This window comes from Hippoglossus stenolepis, chromosome 14 (genome assembly GCF_022539355.2).
Source record: "Hippoglossus stenolepis isolate QCI-W04-F060 chromosome 14, HSTE1.2, whole genome shotgun sequence".
Lineage (NCBI taxonomy): Eukaryota > Metazoa > Chordata > Actinopteri > Pleuronectiformes > Pleuronectidae > Hippoglossus > Hippoglossus stenolepis.
Genome location: NC_061496.1, coordinates 13,440,218 through 13,460,949, shown reverse-complemented (window position 1 = coordinate 13,460,949; position 20,732 = coordinate 13,440,218). Strand labels below are relative to the sequence as shown.

Genomic DNA, 20,732 nt, shown 5'->3' with positions numbered 1-20,732 from the left:
CTTCAGGGAACCACCTAACTGGTTTCCCCACATTCATCCTCTCTGTGGAACTCGATCCAGAAATCTAACAACTGTTGCTGCTGTTTAAACAAAGCAGGAAGTGACTTCACCACGAATGACCAGCCAGCCGCAGTGTGAGTGGGACTCGACGGGGAGCAGTTTAATTCCTCATTCAGCTTTGATGGTCAGAAATAACCCACTGTGGTTGGCAGATGCACTTGCACATCAAAAGCAGACTCATTAACATTTGATATGACTTTGTGGCACACATACAAAACACTGTGGCTCAGTTTGTCCTTGTTTTCCCTTTCAGTGCCTTGGTAAAGGAAAACAGAGTGTGGAGAAAATGCTGCTTCAGGTAGAACAAGGCACAGAAAATACACAAGCGGCTTGTGTTTGACACAAACACGTCTTAAAAGCAGCTCAGTCGCTGAGTTTCACAACACAAGGTCTCATTAATACAATATTAAAATCCCCTGTGAACAAGTGTTAACGAGGCTGACTTGACAAAAAAGCAAAGAGAAATGTACCTTCAAGCTATTACAAATAAAGCTCCCATTTTTTTTGGGATAAACAGCGTTAACTGCTGCTGATAAAGTCAAACAGGTGACGCCTTTGTCAAATACAGCAAACACTTTTCCCTGCATGTTTTGTCAATATTGAAACGTGTGAAAACCGCGATCAGACCCAATCCTTAGGGTTTCGTAACACCTCCAGCATATCGGCCTCCCGGGTCCCTTTGGCAGGCTCGTGCATGTACTCCCACCTGAGGAGGAAAGGTGAGTTCGTTACCAGGCGACGCAGATGGATCATCACATCACACAGGCGCCAGGTAACCGCTGCCTCAGCGTACAGCAGTCTTACCTGGCGGTGAGGGGGAGCGACATGAGGATGCTCTCGATTCTGGAGCCGGGCGTGGCCAAGCCAAACTTCACCCCCCTGTCGTACACCAGGTTAAACTCCACATATCTACAACAGCAAAACACACACAAAACCTGCTGTAGACGTATTGCTTCATGGAACATTCATTCTTAGGAGTCCAAGGTTATGTTGGATGTTTTTGAATGCTTTTGAATTTGCCTTTACACACCACCAAAATGTTCACTGTGCCATTGGTTGGTATCTTTTCAGCATAACGTTGCCTTTATTACAGGGCAAGTATTATTTCCCCTTGACATAGTGTATTAACGTATTGAACCCAAAATTACACAAAAAATATAAAATCCAATATGGAAAATCATGGGGTATTTTATCATTACACTGAATGTTCTAAAATGAAAACAAATAGTATAAATAAAAATAAAAATGCGTTGATGTTAGGCCTGTTACTGTGCTACTCTCAAAATGTCACTGTGAATTTTTTATTTTCTCAAACTGATATTAGAAAACTTTTTTGTCTTGCAGTTTATGCCTCTCACCAGTAGGAGGTGCAGCAGGCTCCTTGGAGGTATTAAATCAGCTTTACTCTCTGAAATAGCTATTTATAAAAAAAATTATGAACTTACAAAATCTCCTTTTAACACTTTCTCTAACCGCAAGACATCTTCTTACTCACCTTCCTCGTCGTACCTGCTGCCAGTCCTTCTCCTCGTCAGTGAAGGCATCACTGAGGTGTTTGTGTACGATAGGCAGGTAGCAGGGCACCACAGTGCGAGCGCAGCTCTTCACAAAGTTGAACGCTTCCTCCTGACTCGGCGAGTCCAGGTCATCGAAGAAAATCCCTCCTATCCCCCGAGTCTCTCCTCTGTGGCCGATATAGAAGTATCTGTCACACCTAGAGGACAGAGGGGTTGGAATGTTAACTACTTTCACGGCTCAAAAGAAAAAGATTTCTTAAATATGCTCATTCAACCAATCTCACATCTGTACATTCATTACAGAGCTACAGTTAGCTTAGCTTAGCATTAACCGTGCATTCGCAGGATCCTCGGAAGGTCCCACTTTTCAAGTTATCAGGTTGTTGTTAAGAGTTTAGTGAAGTGTTCGTGTGCTTCGAGGTCGAATAGTGGAAAAAACATGGAAGCTGTTGTGTTCACGGGTTTTGAGCGTTTAAACAGCACACCTCTTTACAATACTTGCATAGTAAAAGAGAGCGAAGAAAAATGTTGTGTGTGTGTGACAGACGTATAAATAATTTAAAACATGCACGTGAATCATAAAAACATCTGTATTGGCAAAAACGCATGGTGGTAGGTGCAGTTTGCAAATGAAGAAAGTGTAACGCTTGACAAGTGGACATTAGAAGCTCATATCTAGAGCTGACTGTAAAGTTGTGTCTGTTTATAAGTGATGACGTCAGGAACTCATGCGTCAAAACTTTCACCGACTTTCCGAGTTGTTCCAACTTGAGATGGCGTTCACATGAATTTTTCCACGTTGTGAACTAATATTTCAAATTATTATACAATGTCACACTATTCCTTTTAAATTGAACTTCAAATGAAGAGGACAACATTTACGTATTACAAGCCACATCAGATAAACCACACCCTTTCCCTCCATATCCTCAAAAGGTCATTAAGTGGCTAACGTCACGGCTCAACGGTTTTTCTGCAACTGCAAACTTTAGGCTTCTCTTATCATCATCTGACAGTGAGGCTACACCCACTGTAATCCACACAGACAAATACACAGAAATCAGGAGTGCAGATGTGTACGTGCTGAAACACACACACACGTGGAACTGATCTTGTGTCGAACCGTACCATTTCTTAAAGTCGGGGTAGTACTGCGAGTGGTGCTTGTTGCAGGCCTCCTTCAGGGTGTTGTGGAAGTGAAAGGCATCGTCTTTATTCACATAGACTGGAGTCAGGTCTGTGCCTCCACCGAACCACCACTGCTTGTTGCCTAAAGCACACACACACACACACACACACACACACACACACACACACACACACACACACACACACACACACACACACACACACACACACACACACACACACACACACACACACACACACACACACACACGACAGACAGACGAGGAAGAAGAAAACAAGGGTAATCATTCATTCTTGTCATCAATAGTGTCACTGACACCGAGACACAGCTGCTGACGTGGAGGAGCGGCGGCTCACCGTCTTCCTCCTCGATCTCAAAGTATCTGTAGTTGAAGTGCACGGTGGGGATGTGGGGGTTCTTGGGGTGGATGACGGAGCTCACACCCATGGCACAGAACGGCAGCTTCCCTGAGAGAACACACAGTTTGAGTCAGAACTCTGTTAGTGTGTGCAGCGGTCAATGAATATCTGAGTGTGCTGCACAAAAAAGACGAGGTAGATGATTAACCAGGATGAAAGTGCTCACCATCTTTCCCCTTCAGGACTTTGCCTCGGGTCCTCATCTGCCTGGCGGCCTCCTCGGTCAGGTTCCCAAACACCACTGACACGTTGACCCCTGCTTTCTCAAAAAGCTTTCCATCCTGCATCACACAGCTGATTCCTCCACCACCTGAGACACACACACACAGGGTCAAGATGGATACAAAAAAAGACATGAGATTGTTGTGGCCTGTCAGTTTTTATCAGTCCTTATTATGATCAGGAAAATAAATGATCAGCTGTGATCAATTCCCCCTCCTCACCTTCCTTCCGGTCCCACCGGTCCACCTTGAACGTGCCGCCGTCCACCTCCTGCAGGGCTCTGCAGAACTCGGCCTGGGTCTCCATGATCAACATCTCCATCCTCGTCCGCATCTCCTCCTTCCTCCCCTGCAGCACGTTGATGTCGCTCACCGGCGCAGACATGAAGCCCCGGCATCTCTCCAGGATGTCCCCCTCCTGCTCCTCCTCGGCGGCCGGAGCCACTCTGGTCGCCATCTGTGCGCGCTGGAAGTGGCTGGCGTTGGCTACGAGTCCCGCTACAGCCGCTGCTGCTGTCACCGCCGCGGCTGCACCGAGCACCAGGGCTCCCCTCCCGGTTCGCCCGCCTGCGGCTCTGCCTGCGCTCCCATGGGACATGAACCTTACCCCGGTACCTCTGGATAGCCATCTCGATCCCGGAAGCAGGGTCCCTGCCGGGCAGCGAGCGAAGGGACACGGCAGCAGAGCCTCTCTAGCAGCGGGTGGTGCTTTTAAATGTGAACTCAAACACCGTCTGGCTGTTGTCTGCGCCGCTTTGTGTCCCGTGTACAAGACGATGGAGGCCATTTGTAGGAGAAACTCACGCGGCTTCCCGGTGAACTCGGCTCGGGGGCGAAGCGGCTCACTTCTCCAGAGACTCGGACATGAATTCCAGCTCGTGTTGACTGACAGGCTTCAAGTCCGGGGGCGTGTCGTACCTTGGAAGTGACAGAGGCCCCACGGGAGTTGTAGTGTTCCGCCATTCACGGCGCCCTGCGAACTTCAAGACCCAGAATGCAGTGCGGCTGAAATCAATTGTTGCGTTCAAGTGCTTCCTCTATGCTCCGTCAATCGCGCTCAGCACTGTGAACGAATCAGGTCCGAGCAAGACGTAGTTTTTATCTCAGTTAAATGTACTCAATTAATTCAATTACAGTGTTCTGATAGAACCGTAACTATATCAGTAACTCTAACTATAGTTAGAGCAATAATGATAACTAAAACTGTAACTGTAACTGTAACTTTAACTGTAACTGTAACTATATCTATAACTAACTATAACTGTAACTACTCAGAACATAGTTTTACCACATTTGATATATATAATCTTTGCATCATGAAACATCACATCATCACTCAATGTTTATTTTCAACTAGAGAGAAAATAATTCTTAATCCATTTTTAATTATTCAATAATGTCTCCTCATTTTGCACAATACATAAGAAACGTATACTTAAATAAAAAAAGACATTTGAATAAAATAACTATAAAAATCGAACTGACACTCATTTAATCTAATTTTAATCCAAACCTAGTGATTAAGTGTGACCCTTGTAATCAATAATACATCTTTAATTTCACATGATACTGTAACAGGCCTTAATATTTAAAGTAATACCTACAGAGTTAGTGCTATGTTAGTCCCACATATTGTTGTTTGTCCCAGCTCCTTTAGGTAACATCTTGGGTTTTAAAGTGTTTACATGAAGATTTTATTATCTAGTCTGTAAAAGGAGTTATTCGTGACCGCGCATGCGCAGCTCGTAAAGCGTGTTGTCGGTCTCCATGACGACGGCTCCATTAAAAGCTGTCAGGGCTGCGGGGGGAGCAGCAGCGGATTATGTGCTCAGGTGTTGTCCCGCACTCTGTCACGCTCCGTGTGGCCCACATAGATGGAGAACTAGTCCCCAAACCAACCCGGCTGGAGGTCCTCTCTCTCCGGCTTCAGGTAGTCAGGAGCGCCGCTACGCAGGGACCAGCTGGTGGTGAGTTCAAGAGCCCCTGTGGGCGACCACAGTTTATTACCGATACTTATTTCCAGCAGCCAAAACTTTGCTCATTATGACTATTGTGACTTTTACTTGAGGGAACTGTGTGTGCTGCTCAGCCTGTTAGTCTGTCTCTGTCCGGGTTATTTTTATGAACCTGAGAGATGTAAAAATAAACCGGATTACACAGTCTGTGTGTCACATGTTGTCTGGTAGCCTGTGAGTGTGGGTCTGAGTTACAACACGAACACAATTACAAGATCTAAAGTAAATACAAGCCACATGATAACAGATGGGAGATCATGTCTGTGTAGCCAAGGCAATAACAATAGAGTACTACTAACCCCTGCAGTACTGCTTTCTGTCCTGTAGATGACGACCAATCTCACATGTATATGACTGTATATTTACAAGTAACCTATAACATAAAGTATATATACTGTGATGTGGTGGGATTGGTATGAGTATCATTTACAAAGATTAACCACAACTATAGTTGGATGGAATTTCTGTGCTACCGATGAAACTATACTCTGACAACAGTCCCCTGATAAAACCACATTTAAATTCTGGAATTTTTTTGGGATATAAAAAAAATATAATACTGCACACCCTTACAAATATGTCAGACCCTTTATTTTCTGGCTGGTCGATCTTGCTCAGGTTTGAATGGTAGTTTTTACTTGCAGGTCCAGCAGATGGTGTGGCAACAAACAGTCCTTCAGATGTGTCTCTGATCTTGTCCCAGTATGAGTGAGGTGGTTTGTAAGTCCCAGGAGGAGTATGAGGACGACTTTGAGAAGGATCTGGACTGGCTGATCAGTGAGGGGCAGGTAAGAAAGACCGACTGATTCCATTTCCTCTTGTTTTTATTTATTACCCTGTGTCTTTGTTTCATCGCTTCTACTTTCTGCAGACTGAGATCTGAGCAGGTCCCTGACCCTGCTCTGTGAAAGTATAACAGGAGGCAGCATTGAGTTACCCGAGCTGGCACATCTCACTGTTTGCATGTGAAACCTGCTCTGTTGACATACAGTGACATACTTTCACTGTGCCGCTGCTGGATGCAATATTGATGAACACACTTACATGTGTCTGTTATCGCACCAGCGCACCTATTTACCTGCTGAGTATTGATGCCGCTCATTCATTTACAGTCAAACCTAATGAATGAATGCCTTTGTCTTTTCCACCACACAGGGTCCTGACATTGATGCTCCTGACATTGAGGACGAAATTGACAAAGAGCTGGAGGAGGATGAGAAACGGCAACGAAGGAAACGGAAGGAGAAGAAAGGCAACAAGACAGAGGCGGTGGAAGAGGATGAAGATAGGTGGCCCTCACCTATGGAGCCCTTAGAGTACGACTCCGACAGAGACAGCCCCAATAAGTCATCACCTGTAGTCCCACCCCCCCCAGGGACGGATGAGCAGACGGACGAGGAGAAGAAGTACATCCTGGAGAAGATCCAGCAGGCAAACCGAGAGCTGCAGGACCAAGAAGCACCAGATATTACGAGGCGCAGGCGATTGCATTTCAAAGAGACGCTGGTGGACCTGGTGGTGCCTCCGCTGCAGTTTGACAAAAATGGCAAAAGTGGTGAGGTGGAAGGAGGGAAGGAGAACAAGGATAGGAAGGATGCAGAGGCGGCGACTGTGTCAGGGAAGTTGTCTGAGCTAAAACTTTCCCCCCGGGAGGAGAATGTAAGGTCTGGAGGACCTGGCCGGGCTGTGGAGATCAGTGATGGAGGGCAGGGGATGAGGGAGGGCAGAGTCCTTGTAGAAAAAGATGGGAAGTTTGACCTGGTCAGCTTGAAAGAGATGGAGAGTCAAGGGCTTCTCCCTCCCATCACAAGCAACTACAGCGACTATTCACGTACTTCCCCACGCCTCCAGGAGCAGACTGTGAGCTCCAGGAAGACCCACAGCTCCGCCTCGTCCTCCTCTCCTCGCTCTCGTTCTGGCTCTTCCCCCTTCAAGAATGGCTTCGATCCCCTCCGGGCCCCGAGACCTCCAGTGCAGCCCAGGAGCAGGCCCAGCTCAGCCAACCACAGCCACAGAGGCAGCCAGAGGAGAGGCATCAAGCGGCGGGTGCAGTCGGCCACTGGGACACCTTGCCAGGCCACATACACCCTGTCCCCCCAGCAGAAGGAGCTGCTGCACAGGATCCAGGAGAGGAAGGAGACGCTGGCCAGAGAGGTAGGAGAGAAGTCCCACAGCTGAGCAAGTAGAGGTTCACACAAAGTTTTAATTATTTACTTAAAGGTTCAGTGTGTAAGATTTAGGTGAGAGGGATCTATTGGCAGAAATTGAATATCAAATAACCCCAGTGATGTATGATAAATGTACGAACTGTTGTTTTCTTTACCCTAGAATGGGCCCTTTATATTTAAATACCTCTACGGAGGCCTCCATGTTTTTTTTTTACAATAGTACAAACGGGACAAACTAGTTTTTAGGACAACTGAAGGCTGCCACGGGTTCTCTGTCATGTTTGGAAGGGAAGGGTGCAAAATGCAACTTCACCACTAGATGTCACTAAATTCTACACACTGAACCTTTAAATCAGTGTTTAAATCCTGTTTCCCACGTCAGGCAGAGCAGAGGAAACGTGAGGAAGAGGAGGTGAAGAGGCAGGAGAACGAGCTGGCGTTCAAAGCCTGGTTACTGAGGAAAAGAGAGCAGCTCCAGGAGGAGAGAAGGATCCTCCGAGCTCAGGAGATGGAGAAGACAAATTCTAAGGTATGGCCACAAGAGGGCACACTAACCCACTGCACCACAATACTGTATAGATACTGGATAGAGCTTTATGTGGGATGAAGATAAAGGCTCTGTTTTGTCTGGTCATTTGAACATTTTTGTTTTTATCAGGTATTAGTAATAATTTAATTAATTCATTAGCCACTATCCTTTCAGTGCCAGGTCTTTAGTTCTTTAACCCATAGGAGCAAAGCTTTTCTTTAGCATATCAACATGAATAGAAATATTGATACTGAATTTATTTAGGAGGCTAGATACTCCATTATAATCTAATTTTAAAGGATATAGAACATTTAATTGTCAACCTATGGTCCCAGAGCAGACAGAAAAATATTAGACACATTACTTTCAAGTTTACTATCACATTTTGCACCAGTCTGAAGGTTAGTAATGTAACACAGAACAAATTCGATTCCATACAGATGGCATTAAACTTGTTTTATTGGACAGCTTTGTAATACACTTGGCAGCAGATCAGTTAAGTTCTGTCAAAAAAACTTTGCAGAGAAAGGAGAAGGAGTCGATATATGAAGCACTGACAATAGTTTATTAATTATAACCGGAGGAAGAGAGGTGGATTTCTGTGCCGAGTAATCCTAAAGAGAAACCTACAAAAACCCAAACCTCATTCACAGAAAATATCGAGATCCATTCAAAAACATTGCACAAAGATATCCCACGTTGTCACTGCCTTGTTTTGGACTTCTTCACCCAGAAGGACTCCTCACAGGGCGACTCGGAGGAGGCGTTCAAGCTGTGGCTGCAGAGGAAGCAGGAGCAGCAGCAGAAAGAGAAGCAGCTGGTGGAGCTGAAGAAGCTGGAGGAGGACGATGGTTACCTCCTTCACAGCCGAGAGGAGTGTGAACGTGCCTTTAAACTGTGAGTTCACCTTCATCTGTTTCTCCATTTTTAAATGATAATAAACTGTTTTTAAAGTAAGCCAATATTTAAGTATTACTGTCTTCTATTAAAGTTGCAGTCTGGATACTTTCCACCTATTAAAGCCTCTGGTCCAGACTCACTTGTCTCTGACTTGCTGGTAAAACTGCCTTCTACCCTTGAGCAAGCAAGAGGGTAGTGGGTGGAAGTAACAGTCCACAGAGCACTGATGGAAAAAAATCAATACCACAAAGAGTCATTTTCTGAATTATCGGTAGGAGTCAACAACGTTTACTCAGACATTTATTACTGAGCTGAGATGCTGGGGCACAGCAGGGCCTCAGTCCCCCCCCCATCAAGATCTGTTAATTATAATGTTAAAAAACGCCCTATTTCATAAGGTAATGGACCCACACTAACATTTTATGGGTTCTTCCCTGACTCATACCACACCCTTCCACCAAGTTATGTGGTAATCCGTCCAAACGAACCCAACAAACTGACAGGGGTGGAAAATAACCTCCCTGGTAGAGGTAACCAGTAAGCAGAGAGAGCTCAGAGGAATAATAAATATATTCTTTTAAGGGTTTATTGACAATACTCAATAGTTCACTTCATTCTCTAACGTTAAAGTGTATCATCTGTCCTCTTTGCCATCAGGTGGGTGAAGCGAAAGCGGGTGGAGAAGCGGGTGGAGCAGCAGGCAGCTCGGGAGCACTCTCGCAGGCTGGTGCTGGAGGGGCGGCGAGCACGACGCATGCGGGACCTGCAGTGCACCGTCAACGAATCCAAGTCGTTCAGATTCACAGAGCAGCTGGTTCACCACTTCTGACCCAAACGCACCTGAACAAGTTGGATTCACACGTCCTCACATACAAGTGGAGTCAACTCTGTTCATACAGTAATTCACCACAGACTGAACAGCACAAGACCTGGTGTGGGTCATGAGACATTATTGTGTGTTAAGTTGTTGCTTGGGTTTGGTTTGATTTTTTTTCTGTTTGACGTTAAAGCACATTTCTTTAAATAAGTTTACGGCAGTGACCTCGACTCAGTGTGTGTATAAATCATCCAGGTGAGATAAATTGAGGGTTGTTTCCTCTATTTACAGGCAGATGCACTTTACTTTATCTACACTGCAATTCTGTGCATTAAATACAAGGACATAACCAGTTGTTAGGCTCCTGCAGGCCTCTTATTAGTGTTTGGTTACACACAGGGACTATTACAGGATACTTTAATGTAAGCGGTTATTTTGATGAACGGTAAAGGAATGAAATCTTTATCTGTATGAAGAAAGTAGTAAATTTGCCTGACGTTCAATGTCATGAAACAGACATTTTTGGTTATAACAAGACAAAATTATGTTAAATTTTATGCAGAAAAATAACATGAATAAATAAAACCATTATACACAATTAAATAAAGATGGGGAATATTATTTTTTAATTTATAGACATGGACACGTACATTTTTTGTGTACCACAGCATTTCAAAATAAAATATCAGTGAAACAAAAGTCACCGACAACATAAAACAACAGGATTAAGTTTCTGGTAAGCAGTTTAAATGTATTTAAAAAACAAACAAAGCTACTCTTCATAGGTTTCTCTCCACTGGATTTACAGTGCACGACTCGGCCTCTCATCTGTATCATCAGAACAGATATAAGGACATAAAGGACCGTACAGGTATGTATTCCTTGAAACAGGAACAATTGACGTCTTTTATGAAAAAAGTTCCTCATATTAAAAGTAGACAGAAGCTGTCTATTATTGAAAACACATAAATTAAAGTAAAACATAAACACGGACACACAGATCATGTCCTCAGTCAGTGAACATGTAAACCTGTATCCTGCTCTGGGGGCCCAGGAAGGAAAAACAAGAGGAGACAGTGGACAAAGTAGAACAGACAACATCTTCAGTTTCTGACTCAACACACAGAAGACAGAGTGCATGACCATTAAATATTCAGCATATTAAAAAATATCTCTTTGTTTGTTTCTTTTGAATGAGTGCCATTTGAGATTTATAAAAAAAAACAGTGCACTGCCTACTTTGAAAATAATAATTATTACTGGCACAGAAAAAAAAACATAAAATAATAGAGTATGTAATAGTACCATTAGTACAAAAACCTAATATTATTTTTGGACAACTGACCACTCAAATTAATTACTTTGAATAACTGTACATAGTGTTTTTGAATAAAAACCCACTGAATTCATTGTCCAGAATAAGAATAAGAACAACCCAGAACAAAACAAACAGTCGAGTGCCACTTTTCTCTGTGGCTTCTTCACAGTGAGACTTACAGGTACGAGCAGTCTTCAAAAGAAACTGTCGACATCACAAACTCTCCAGGTACGAAAACAATAAACTAAGTGAATCGGACTTTGTCTTAACTCGAGGCTGTGAAGAAAAAGACAAAATCCCAAATGTAATCTCAAGTACTGGTGTGCGAAGAAACATGAACAAAAAAAACACGTCTGACAACACAAATAAGACAAAATGACAACATTATTGATCTTGCACTTCAAACAGTACAAAAATAGAAATGATCTGATCCAAAAGTCATTCAATAAATAGTTAAAATATATAGAATGATTTGATTTCGGGAGGTGGGGGCAGCTCCTCCTGTTTCTACAGTTCATCTTTAGGGTTGATGTTGAGGCCCTGACCCCCCACAGACTGTGTGTCCAGTGCCTGGATCACCTCATCTGCCTGGAGCCTTTCCTGGAGGAGAAGAAGAATAAATGAGATGGAGGATCATCAGAACAACAGAGGAATATGATCAAGATTAAAATACTGAAATCAAGACCTTACTTATACTGAAATTCCCTAAAGAAATCAAGAAAGTAATTGAGATAATAACAAATGTTTAATGCAAAATAACTTCTATATGTTTTATTTGAGCCGTGATGGGAATCGAAATGTGGATGATTATTACTGAGAGACAAGATGGCTGCCAAAGAACAACAAGTACTTACCAGTTCTCTGAAGAGTGGATCCAGAGTGAACCACAGGGCCACAGCACACCTCTGCCCACTGGTGATGGCCTTCACACCGTGAGGGTTCTCCCCCCCTGACGAGAAACCCACCATCCTGCCGCACATGGGCTTCACTGAGGCCTGGAGGGGATGGAAGAGAGGGAGCAGGGTTCAAACTGTTGTAATCTGTCGTTAGTACACAGAAACTTCATTATTAGCTCTGCCAAGGAAGTCATGTTTCCACCAGTCTGTTTGCACAAAAATAACTTTATGGATTACAATGAAACTTGTTGGAAGGATATAATATGGGTCAGTGAAGATACCACAAAACTTCGGTGCAGATCTGAATCAGGGGGCGGATCCAGGATTTTTTGTTGTTGCTTTCTTTGACATTGCGACATAGTTTTATTTAACTTTTTCATGGTTTTTCCAGGAAATAATTGATCGACATTGATGAACTTTTGGGTCTTGACTGGGATTATTTTGTTCCATTCTAGTTCTATGTACATTTGGTTTCACTGATATTGGTCAATTGGTTTGTCCTGCATCTGTGGAGAGTCGAATCGTAAGTGATTAAAAAAAACATTGTAACTGTTATATCATAATCTCCGTATAAAAAAATAAGTGATATATGGAACTTTATTCATCAAGGCTGCTCCCACTGGGTATCAAACCCCTGACTAACAGGGAACATTTCATTTTGCCGTAAAGATCATTACTCACTGTGACTGTTTTGGCATCCATCTCTGTGAATATGAACTCCCCTCCTTCAAAATTTCCATTTAGATATAACAGTGCACTGAAAACAAAACAAAAGTAAAGGTCAGATCAGACCCAACAGTAAGTGGAGATGTTTAACTGAGTGACACAGCAGCATGGACGCAGACTTATTTCTGTCCTGTGTATTGACCTCAGTAGCCTGACTGACCTGTAGTCTCTGTAGGTGTAGGCTGGTGGTTCCTTCCAGCATTCATTGGCCTCAGGGTCCAGCAGACAGTTGTCAGCATGGATGGGATGGCTCAGGTCGTTTCTGTGGTCCTGTTGGCCTGAGAGCAAAAACACACAAAGGACGCAAAAAAACATAAACACAAAAAGTATCTTTACAGGAAATGACATAATGAATCAACACAGGAAATGTCCTTTTACATGTTTTCCTTCCTGGATATTTAATCTACCACTACCCTCTCGTACATGATAGCAAGAAAGTTTCTTCAATCTACTCTGTTGGTGTCTAGAGTCTCTGTTCCCATGACAACTGCTTTTCACTGTAATTATTAAATTTAAGATATTTGAGCACAGTCTACAATTTAGCTCTTTAACCCTTGACAGGATTTAAGTCATGATATCAAGTGACAGTACGTGTGTGTGTGTGTGTGTGTGTACCTGTGATGGCTGTGCGGCACACGAGGTGTGTGTAGGAGAAGTGCAGTGTGGAGTTGAGCAGGAAGTAGGACTCAGTGATGCGTCTCGCTCGCTCGCTGATGTTGTAGAAGAGGCGAGCGCTTTTCATCGGTACTCTGCCCTCGTAGCCGTACTGCAGGGACGAGGAAACAACAAGAGACTGTAAGATGCACTCAAACTATGAACCAGGGAGATCACACGTGCACAGTGGAGACATTTTACTGAATACTGTCTAAGATAAAGCTCCAGAGGTGTTAACACGATCAGCTCAGTTGAATTTCAACTTATAAGGTTTAGATCCAACACTTTTCCTCAACTTATGATCAACCACAAGCCCAAAATGTGCTAAGATAATATATAATTTATATTTAAAAATGAATTACCATGGATCATGTTGACAGCTGTAGGGATTATGGTTACAACTAGATTTCTTAGATACACAATATGCTGCAATTTGATTGAATTTAAGAGGATTATTGAACGTAGGTATACACTCTAGTGAGTGACACGAGTTACACAAAGTTTCCTTTCAGTAGTTATTGTACCTGCAGGGTTTTGAGAACAGTAGCTCCTTCGAATTTCTCGTTGGGAGTGTGTGGAGACATCTTCCCTCTGTAACCGTCTCCTGCCATGGTGACAGCCTGAGAGACGCGAAAACAGTTACACGTACACATTCAAACACTGAGCGTCTCTGTACGAACAGGCTCAAACAATTATTCATCGGAAGCCAAGTGTAATTTTCCTAAATGAAGAGGTATTAAGAAAACTGCAGAGGAAGATTGATTGTTGTTCCTGACAGTTGCAGTGATTTAAAGCTCTCATTTCATTAATATTGTGTAATGGCCTCACATGTGCCAGGTGTGTGAGCTCCGCACACTCCTCCTCAGATATAACATGATCCAGCAGCACCCGCTGGGTCCCATTCAAGGCCGCAGAGTTCTGCACCAGCTGCACGCTGTCGTACACCAAGGGGCCACCTACACAGATCACAGAGCAGCAACGTGTTACCTCAATCCCACTGGCCACAGAGGATTTACATAAAAGCACATAAGCACTTCAATTCCCTTTGGACTCTGGATGCAGTGGAGATCTACCTTCTTTGAGTGGCTGCTGAACAACAAAAGGGACGTTCCTCTTGTCCGAGAGGGGAACGTACTCCATCCATCCGTCTGTACCAGAGGGAATCCTGAGAGGGCACACAACAGAAAATACATGTTGTGAGGAGCCAAATTAGGGTTTTTACACTTGAAAGGACTTCAGTTTTTCTTTCCCCGGGTGTGTTACAGGTTTTTCAGAGAATGTAAAAGTTCTGCAAAGTTAAAAAGCACCAAATCCTCTCCCCCATGGAAAACACCACTCTACTAAAGCTCCTGAAAAACCTCATCAGTAATCTGGTCTGTATTTCCGGGTGTCATGTGACATCACACCTAGTCTACCTAGTCCTGGGTAAAGCGAGAGCGGAGGCCGACATTTCCTACACGCGCTGGAAGCTGTTGACCAATCAGACAAGAGGGATCCAGCTGGCCAATCAGAGCAGACTGGGCTTTATCTCTTGAAGAGACGGACAGTTATGAGGAGAGTGATGTTGATTCTGAACATTACAGCATGAACTATTTTTAAAGTAATAAACCAAATTAAAACGATGAACCTGAATATGAGCGTAACATGTCTCCTTTAAACTTCCAGTAAGCAACAGATTTGTTGGTCAATTGGAGGCAGTGACACAAAGCTGTGAAGAAAATGAAGACATATTACCCCACTTAACGTTAATAAAGCAAACTTGTAAAGAAACAGTTGCTGTTAACAGATCCAGCAGATACTGAGCAAAGTTATTACTTTTTAAAGTTATGAATCAGGCTAAGTTCAATAGTCTTTTATGTCTGCTGTGGTCTCCACTTCCTCTAAAGGAAACATCTGGCTCTTTAGCAGCCCAATGCTCCACTATATGTTCACCCGCACGTCGAACTTTGTCTACAGTTTGGGTGCTTGTACTTTTTTTTTACAACAGCTGCCAGCTGTGGCTGCAAGCGACTCTGTGGGAGCAGTGAGGGTGAACCCAGACCAATGAAAACCAGAAAACCAAAACAAAGAGCTAAAGGACGCCGTAAATCTCGTGGAGGGAAGACATCAGAGTTTGGATATAATTCTCTGCATGGTCATCAGTACGAGCGACTCCCCCACAGAGCTATTTGATCTGTTGTTGCTATAAATTTATTGATGATAGCTTCTTTAAAGTTTTAACAGTTTCAAATGCAGCTGTTGCTACAGAGGAAACTTCTTTTACAGTTTTACAGCTGCAGTGATTTTTTTCTTTACCTGTTTGAGTCGTCTCTTCCACCCGGGCTGCTCCAGTAATTCTACAAAAAAGACAAAGGGAAATGTTTAATTTTCAGTGTTAAAGGAAATCATTACAACAAGAATAGCTCCAGGGTAATGATTCGCCTAATTTGTCAGATTATTTGGGACAGAATCAATTTTCTACAAAGAAATGTGGTATGTGACATGAGAGAATATGGCCAGTAGGTGTCGCTGTTTAATGAGAAGACAGTGGTGGAGGGCAGCCGTGCCAGACACCTGTTACCCTGCCTCGACTCAGCTGGCAGCGGCCACACTTTGAGACTGTTTACACACAGATCTGCTCTGCATTAGACACATGTGGACTGGATCACCAGTAACTAACTGTTAAATTACTAAGTCACTGAGAATTAAAAAGGACGCTGGTCTGACTATAAGTGCTCACAGGCTAAGTTAGGGTTTTAGTTAATAGTCGATAATGAACAGTAACATGGGGATTAAGTTGTATTCTGCTAGCTCACCCCTTCAGTGAATTCCACACCCATGGTATTGCTGCCGATCAGCAGCAGCTCCAGTTCCTGTTTGTGCCTCCGCAGGTACCACGCAGCTTTCTGTCAACACACACACACACACACACACACACACACACACACACACACACACACACACACACACACACACACACACACACACACACACACACACACACACACACACACACACACACACACACACACACACACACACACACACACACGAGTTATTATTGGGATACATGTAAACTCAGCTTTAGTCTTCGACAGATGTTGGCAGCAGGTAAACAACTGAAGATAGAAATACACATCTCACATATTTTGCAGTACCATAAGGAGAAGGTTGCATAACGAGCAAATGTTTAGCTAAGACAACGTCATCTTCATCTCACGACATCACCAGTTCTACTGTTTGAAGAAGAGTCACAAACATTCTCATTTTGTCTGAGTCTTGTTTGTGATTTTCTTTGTTCACCTTTGAAAAGCTACATTTTCCGCAATCCCTCTCAAATAGAACCAAAGGGCCTTGTTTATGTTAATTGACACAATCGCTGCATTGTTTCTGAGCTCAAAGTTGCATTAGCAGTTACATTAACAATGAGTGCTTTTTGACTTTGACAGACAGGAAGTGTGTTAGTTTTAGATTTTACATTCAGTCGGTTAGTTGAGCAAAAACTTACAATGATATTAAAAGTTTAAAATTCAAAAATAGTATATAACGCAATACAAAAACTATTAGGTTTGAGGACTGATGCTCTGAGTGAAACAAACAACACATTTAAAAAATCTGATGTAGATCAATTATGTGCTATACATCCTCACAATAAATATTAGCAATATGTCGATATATATTATACCTTTGTTATATTGCTATTTATGTACATTATATATTGCAAAAATTGCTGATATTGTTCTGTTGCTGTCAATGAATGACAGCAGTATTCTCTATGTGTGTTTGTTTTCATATTGTAATGTGACAGACATAAAGTGTACATCTATTTACTGTAAATGAGTTGTGAGACTACACACGTCCTGTCATGTGTATTTCAGTCTGTTTGTGAGAAGGGGGCTGGAGTTGAGGAGGGAGGTCAAGATGAAACTTGTAGCCAATAACATTTTGGTTGTAATGGTTTGAAAAGGAAAAGTCTTCTCTTGCATTCCTCTTAATACCAGCAGCCCCCATATTGTTCCGGGGGACTTCTGTGGGCACTGGGACATGACTTTTTCCTCCTGAAAGACAGGATTCTTTGGCAGCGAGGCAGCTCGGGCCTGGCACCGAGATCTAGGGCTCTGTAAATGAGCTCCCCCAGGCTGCAGGGAGAGAGGACGCTGAGAGGAGAGGCAGACTGTGGGCCAACAACTGTACTGTAAACTGACGGGACTGGAAAGACTTGAGGGCGACAAAAATCCGAGCAATGAGTAAAAAAAAACTAAAAACACAAGCTTGAGCTGCAGCGTTTCAGCTCTCAGCTTCTAATCTCACACACACACACACACACACACACACACACACACACATTCAGTGTCAACCCCACTCCCACGTTCACAGTCCTGGTGGGAGCCCTGCTCGCTCTAATGAGTACCAGGCTTTCTAGGAAAAGGAGGTTGTGTAAATGGGACTTAAATAAGACACCGTTTGACTTTTCAAAGCACCAATTCTCAGTTCTGAAGTGTCTGACAGCTTCGCTAATATAATTTTCTCAAACACTAAATTACTCAGAGTTAGGAACACAAGGGGACAAGGAAATAGTAATGAGCGTGCCCTGAGGAGAACACAAATATGTTGTTGTAAACACATCAAGTAGCAGAACTTGCCTCCCGACACCAGCTGGAGGGAGAGCATACATCCACAAGTGAAAAGCAAACTTTATGAGGCAACTCCTGCCAAACAGCGAGTAACAAGTTCATCCAAGAAACACAGCAAACAGCTCGGCCGCCTCCCGTTTCCACACTTTTCCTCTCCAGCCTCTCCTCTCATCCCGTCTTTTTTTTTTCTGGAGTCTCTCCACACATTCCTTGTTATACGGCTATAATTCTTTTTCCTCCTGTTTTTAATTTTTCAATTAATCATCCCCAGCTTGGTCAAGATTCTGCTGCCAGACTCCAGAAATGTGGTCACACTGTTCCAGTTCTAATAACATGGGGTGAAAATAGTATTAAAAATGTTGTTATTTCCAACAGGAACCTGCTAAAAACGGGTCCAAACTGGTTAGGTCATCTGAACAAGTGAAGTTGTTGTTGATGTTGTGGCCCCTGATATTTGAAGCAGCTTTCTATAAAAGGCAACATTTTGCAGATATTTTAAATAATTTCTCAAGGTTCATGCTCTAAATATGTTTCAAATGATGTGTTTTCTATCCTCATATAAGCCTTTTAAATATTGTAAATCATGCTTCATTGCTGTATTGCAGTTTTAGCTTTAGTTCATCTGTGATTTTACTATTTGTAACTATTTTGTAAACAAAATATTCAAAATCAGAAAAGTTAGTGGACAAGAAACCATCCACTCCCCCCCACACACACACAGCAGATCCTGACCTCTTGTGGTTTGCCGTCGTGTCCCAGCACCTCCCCGTAGTACTCCACATTTTCTGTCATGAACTCCTCTCCCTCGTGGAATAGCAGGTAGGTCAGAGCGCACTGCAACGCCTCCTCCAGTCTGTCCACTGCGGATAGAGAGCGAGACAGAAAGCATTTTAAGGGGTTTGCGAAACAAAATGAAATAGCTGTTATCACACACACACACAAAGATCTCGCCAGGTGTAGCTGAGCAAACCGTGTTATTTTTATTTCGCACATAAAACAAAAACTAGAGTAAAAGCTGCACTCTGACATATTGGAAACAGCACATACATATGCACGTACACGCACGGACACACACGTACACACTCAAAACCCATGAGTTGGTGGATGAGGTCAGACACCACAATCACATACATGTAACCACCACACTACTGTTCTACTGGCTTGTAAAGGTGCAGGGTTGACTGGTGGTGAAGCTGATGTGTTACCAGGTCAGTGAGAACCTGGAGATTTGAGCTCAGTCGAACAGAGAAACATCACCGAGGATGTATTTATGAAACTGTAGGAGCTAAAGAACAATAGGAGGTTGCTGAGTGAAAGCAAGTGTTCACTGCAGCAGTGGGGGAAGAGGTGAAGAGCAGGGTCACTGTGTAGCCGGGTGTGTAACTTGTGTTACTAACTATTGCTGTCTTAGAATGTCTTGAAAGTTCACAGCAACGTTGACCTTTAACCTTTTGGATATTGTTGAAATGACCTTGTCATTTGATCCTCTTGAACATTTGTGTGTTTGTGAGGTCATGGGGACCTTAACCTTTGATCCATTCATCCGTAATGGCGAAAGTGAATGTTTGTGCCGCATTTGAAAGAACTCCCTCAACACATTCCTGAGATAGCACAGTCACAAGACCAGAAACATGACCTTCACCTTTGACCTTTGACCACCAAATCCAAACACTTCATCTCAAGCGTCCAAGTAAATGGAAGTTTGAGGAAATTCTCTCAAGACGTTAGTGAGATACAGTGTTCAGACGGACGGACCACCCAAAAACATGCTGCCTCTGGTTGCAGCTGTCTCCAGCACAGAGACAAAAAAAATATTCAGTTTAGTTTGACTGGATATAAACAAACATGCTCAGTAACAAAATGAGAAGCTGTCTAGTATTAGCAATTTAAAACACGACTGTCAACATACACATATCACATAAACAATCATATATTCCAGCATGAGGATTTTAAAGTGTTACATAAACAGGTGCTCAGTTAACATACACAGTTTAATAAGATGGAGGAAGGGAAAGAAAATTAAATATTGAATTTGATGGAACATCCTTGTAAGAAGTCGTTTCTATGCAGCAAAAGGAAACAGTCGAGAGCAGCTTTTTGAAAGTTTTTGACTGTTTTCATTTAAAGCGTGTCGACCTTCATCCTGTGATCCTGACCATTTAATTCCTCACTGATTTGATGTGATCTGCGGTTTTCGGGAAATAACGGATCAAATAATGATCAAATGTAACATGCACCTGTGAATCCCTTGTGTGAAGGATTGTATTTTGAATCTCAGGCGAAAAAGGGACAACTGCCAGTGACAATATTAACTACATTACTACAAAGAGAGGCAGCACGCAAATATAGAGAACAGCTGATGCTGAAACATGCCAGTGTTGAATCATAGGCTAATTGATATTGAAAAAGTAAGGAATTAAGGGTTATAGAGTCATTAAAGAGTCATTTCCACTTTCACAACATTACAGCCGAATCACAGACACACTCTTTCATCAACTCAGGTAAAGAGATCTTGACAAGCTCACAGAAAAAGAGACAGACACACACACACAAAAAGACAGACAGACACAAAGACAGACAGACACACACCCATCAGCTGTAAAGAATCAAAGCCTGATCTCAGTGTGTTTGCACAACTTTATTTTATGAGAGCCACATGCTAATGGATCATTAAGTTTAATCTGGTGATCTCACAACCACTCAGTGCCCCGTCCTTTCCAACAGCGCTT

At 43.0% G+C, this 20,732-nt stretch overlaps 3 protein-coding genes across 5 annotated transcripts in view; 1 reads left to right on the top strand and 2 right to left on the bottom strand.

Annotated features, from left to right (window-relative positions):
• Positions 1–133: 133 nt before the first annotated feature.
• On the bottom strand, positions 134–4,316 carry cpox (coproporphyrinogen oxidase). Its single transcript, XM_035177404.2, has 7 exons — positions 3,590–4,316; positions 3,313–3,456; positions 3,084–3,194; positions 2,706–2,847; positions 1,556–1,774; positions 865–969; positions 134–766 (listed from the first exon to the last, which is right to left on the bottom strand). The coding sequence occupies exons 1-7, from the start codon at positions 4,152–4,154 to the stop codon at positions 682–684; spliced, it is 1,371 nt and encodes a 456-aa protein (XP_035033295.1). The 5' UTR covers positions 4,155–4,316; the 3' UTR covers positions 134–681.
• Positions 4,317–5,115: 799 nt separating this feature from the next.
• ccdc181 (coiled-coil domain containing 181) lies at positions 5,116–10,394 on the top strand. 3 transcript variants are annotated; one of them, XM_035177403.2, is made up of 6 exons: positions 5,116–5,334; positions 6,027–6,170; positions 6,538–7,536; positions 7,933–8,079; positions 8,828–8,976; positions 9,637–10,394. In XM_035177403.2, exons 2-6 carry the CDS (start codon positions 6,087–6,089, stop codon positions 9,806–9,808), a joined length of 1,551 nt encoding a protein of 516 aa, XP_035033294.1. In that variant the 5' UTR covers positions 5,116–5,334; positions 6,027–6,086; the 3' UTR covers positions 9,809–10,394. The 3 variants fall into 3 exon arrangements, with proteins under 3 accessions (XP_035033294.1, XP_035033293.1, XP_035033292.1); XM_035177402.2 differs by having other exon boundaries at positions 8,816–8,976; XM_035177401.2 differs by having other exon boundaries at positions 8,813–8,976.
• A 5-nt stretch (positions 10,395–10,399) lies between these two features.
• p3h2 (prolyl 3-hydroxylase 2) overlaps positions 10,400–20,732 on the bottom strand; it is a 59,826-nt gene continuing 49,493 nt past the window's right edge. Inside the window, exons 5-15 of the mRNA XM_035177400.2 lie at positions 18,736–18,863; positions 16,186–16,275; positions 15,686–15,726; positions 14,464–14,555; positions 14,219–14,346; positions 13,915–14,010; positions 13,352–13,502; positions 12,897–13,014; positions 12,692–12,767; positions 11,969–12,109; positions 10,400–11,714 (exon numbers count right to left, since the gene is read on the bottom strand). Of these exons, the coding sequence (XP_035033291.1) occupies positions 11,622–11,714; positions 11,969–12,109; positions 12,692–12,767; positions 12,897–13,014; positions 13,352–13,502; positions 13,915–14,010; positions 14,219–14,346; positions 14,464–14,555; positions 15,686–15,726; positions 16,186–16,275; positions 18,736–18,863 (1,154 nt within the window). The 3' untranslated portion in view covers positions 10,400–11,621. The remainder of the gene's footprint in view (positions 11,715–11,968; positions 12,110–12,691; positions 12,768–12,896; positions 13,015–13,351; positions 13,503–13,914; positions 14,011–14,218; positions 14,347–14,463; positions 14,556–15,685; positions 15,727–16,185; positions 16,276–18,735; positions 18,864–20,732) is intronic.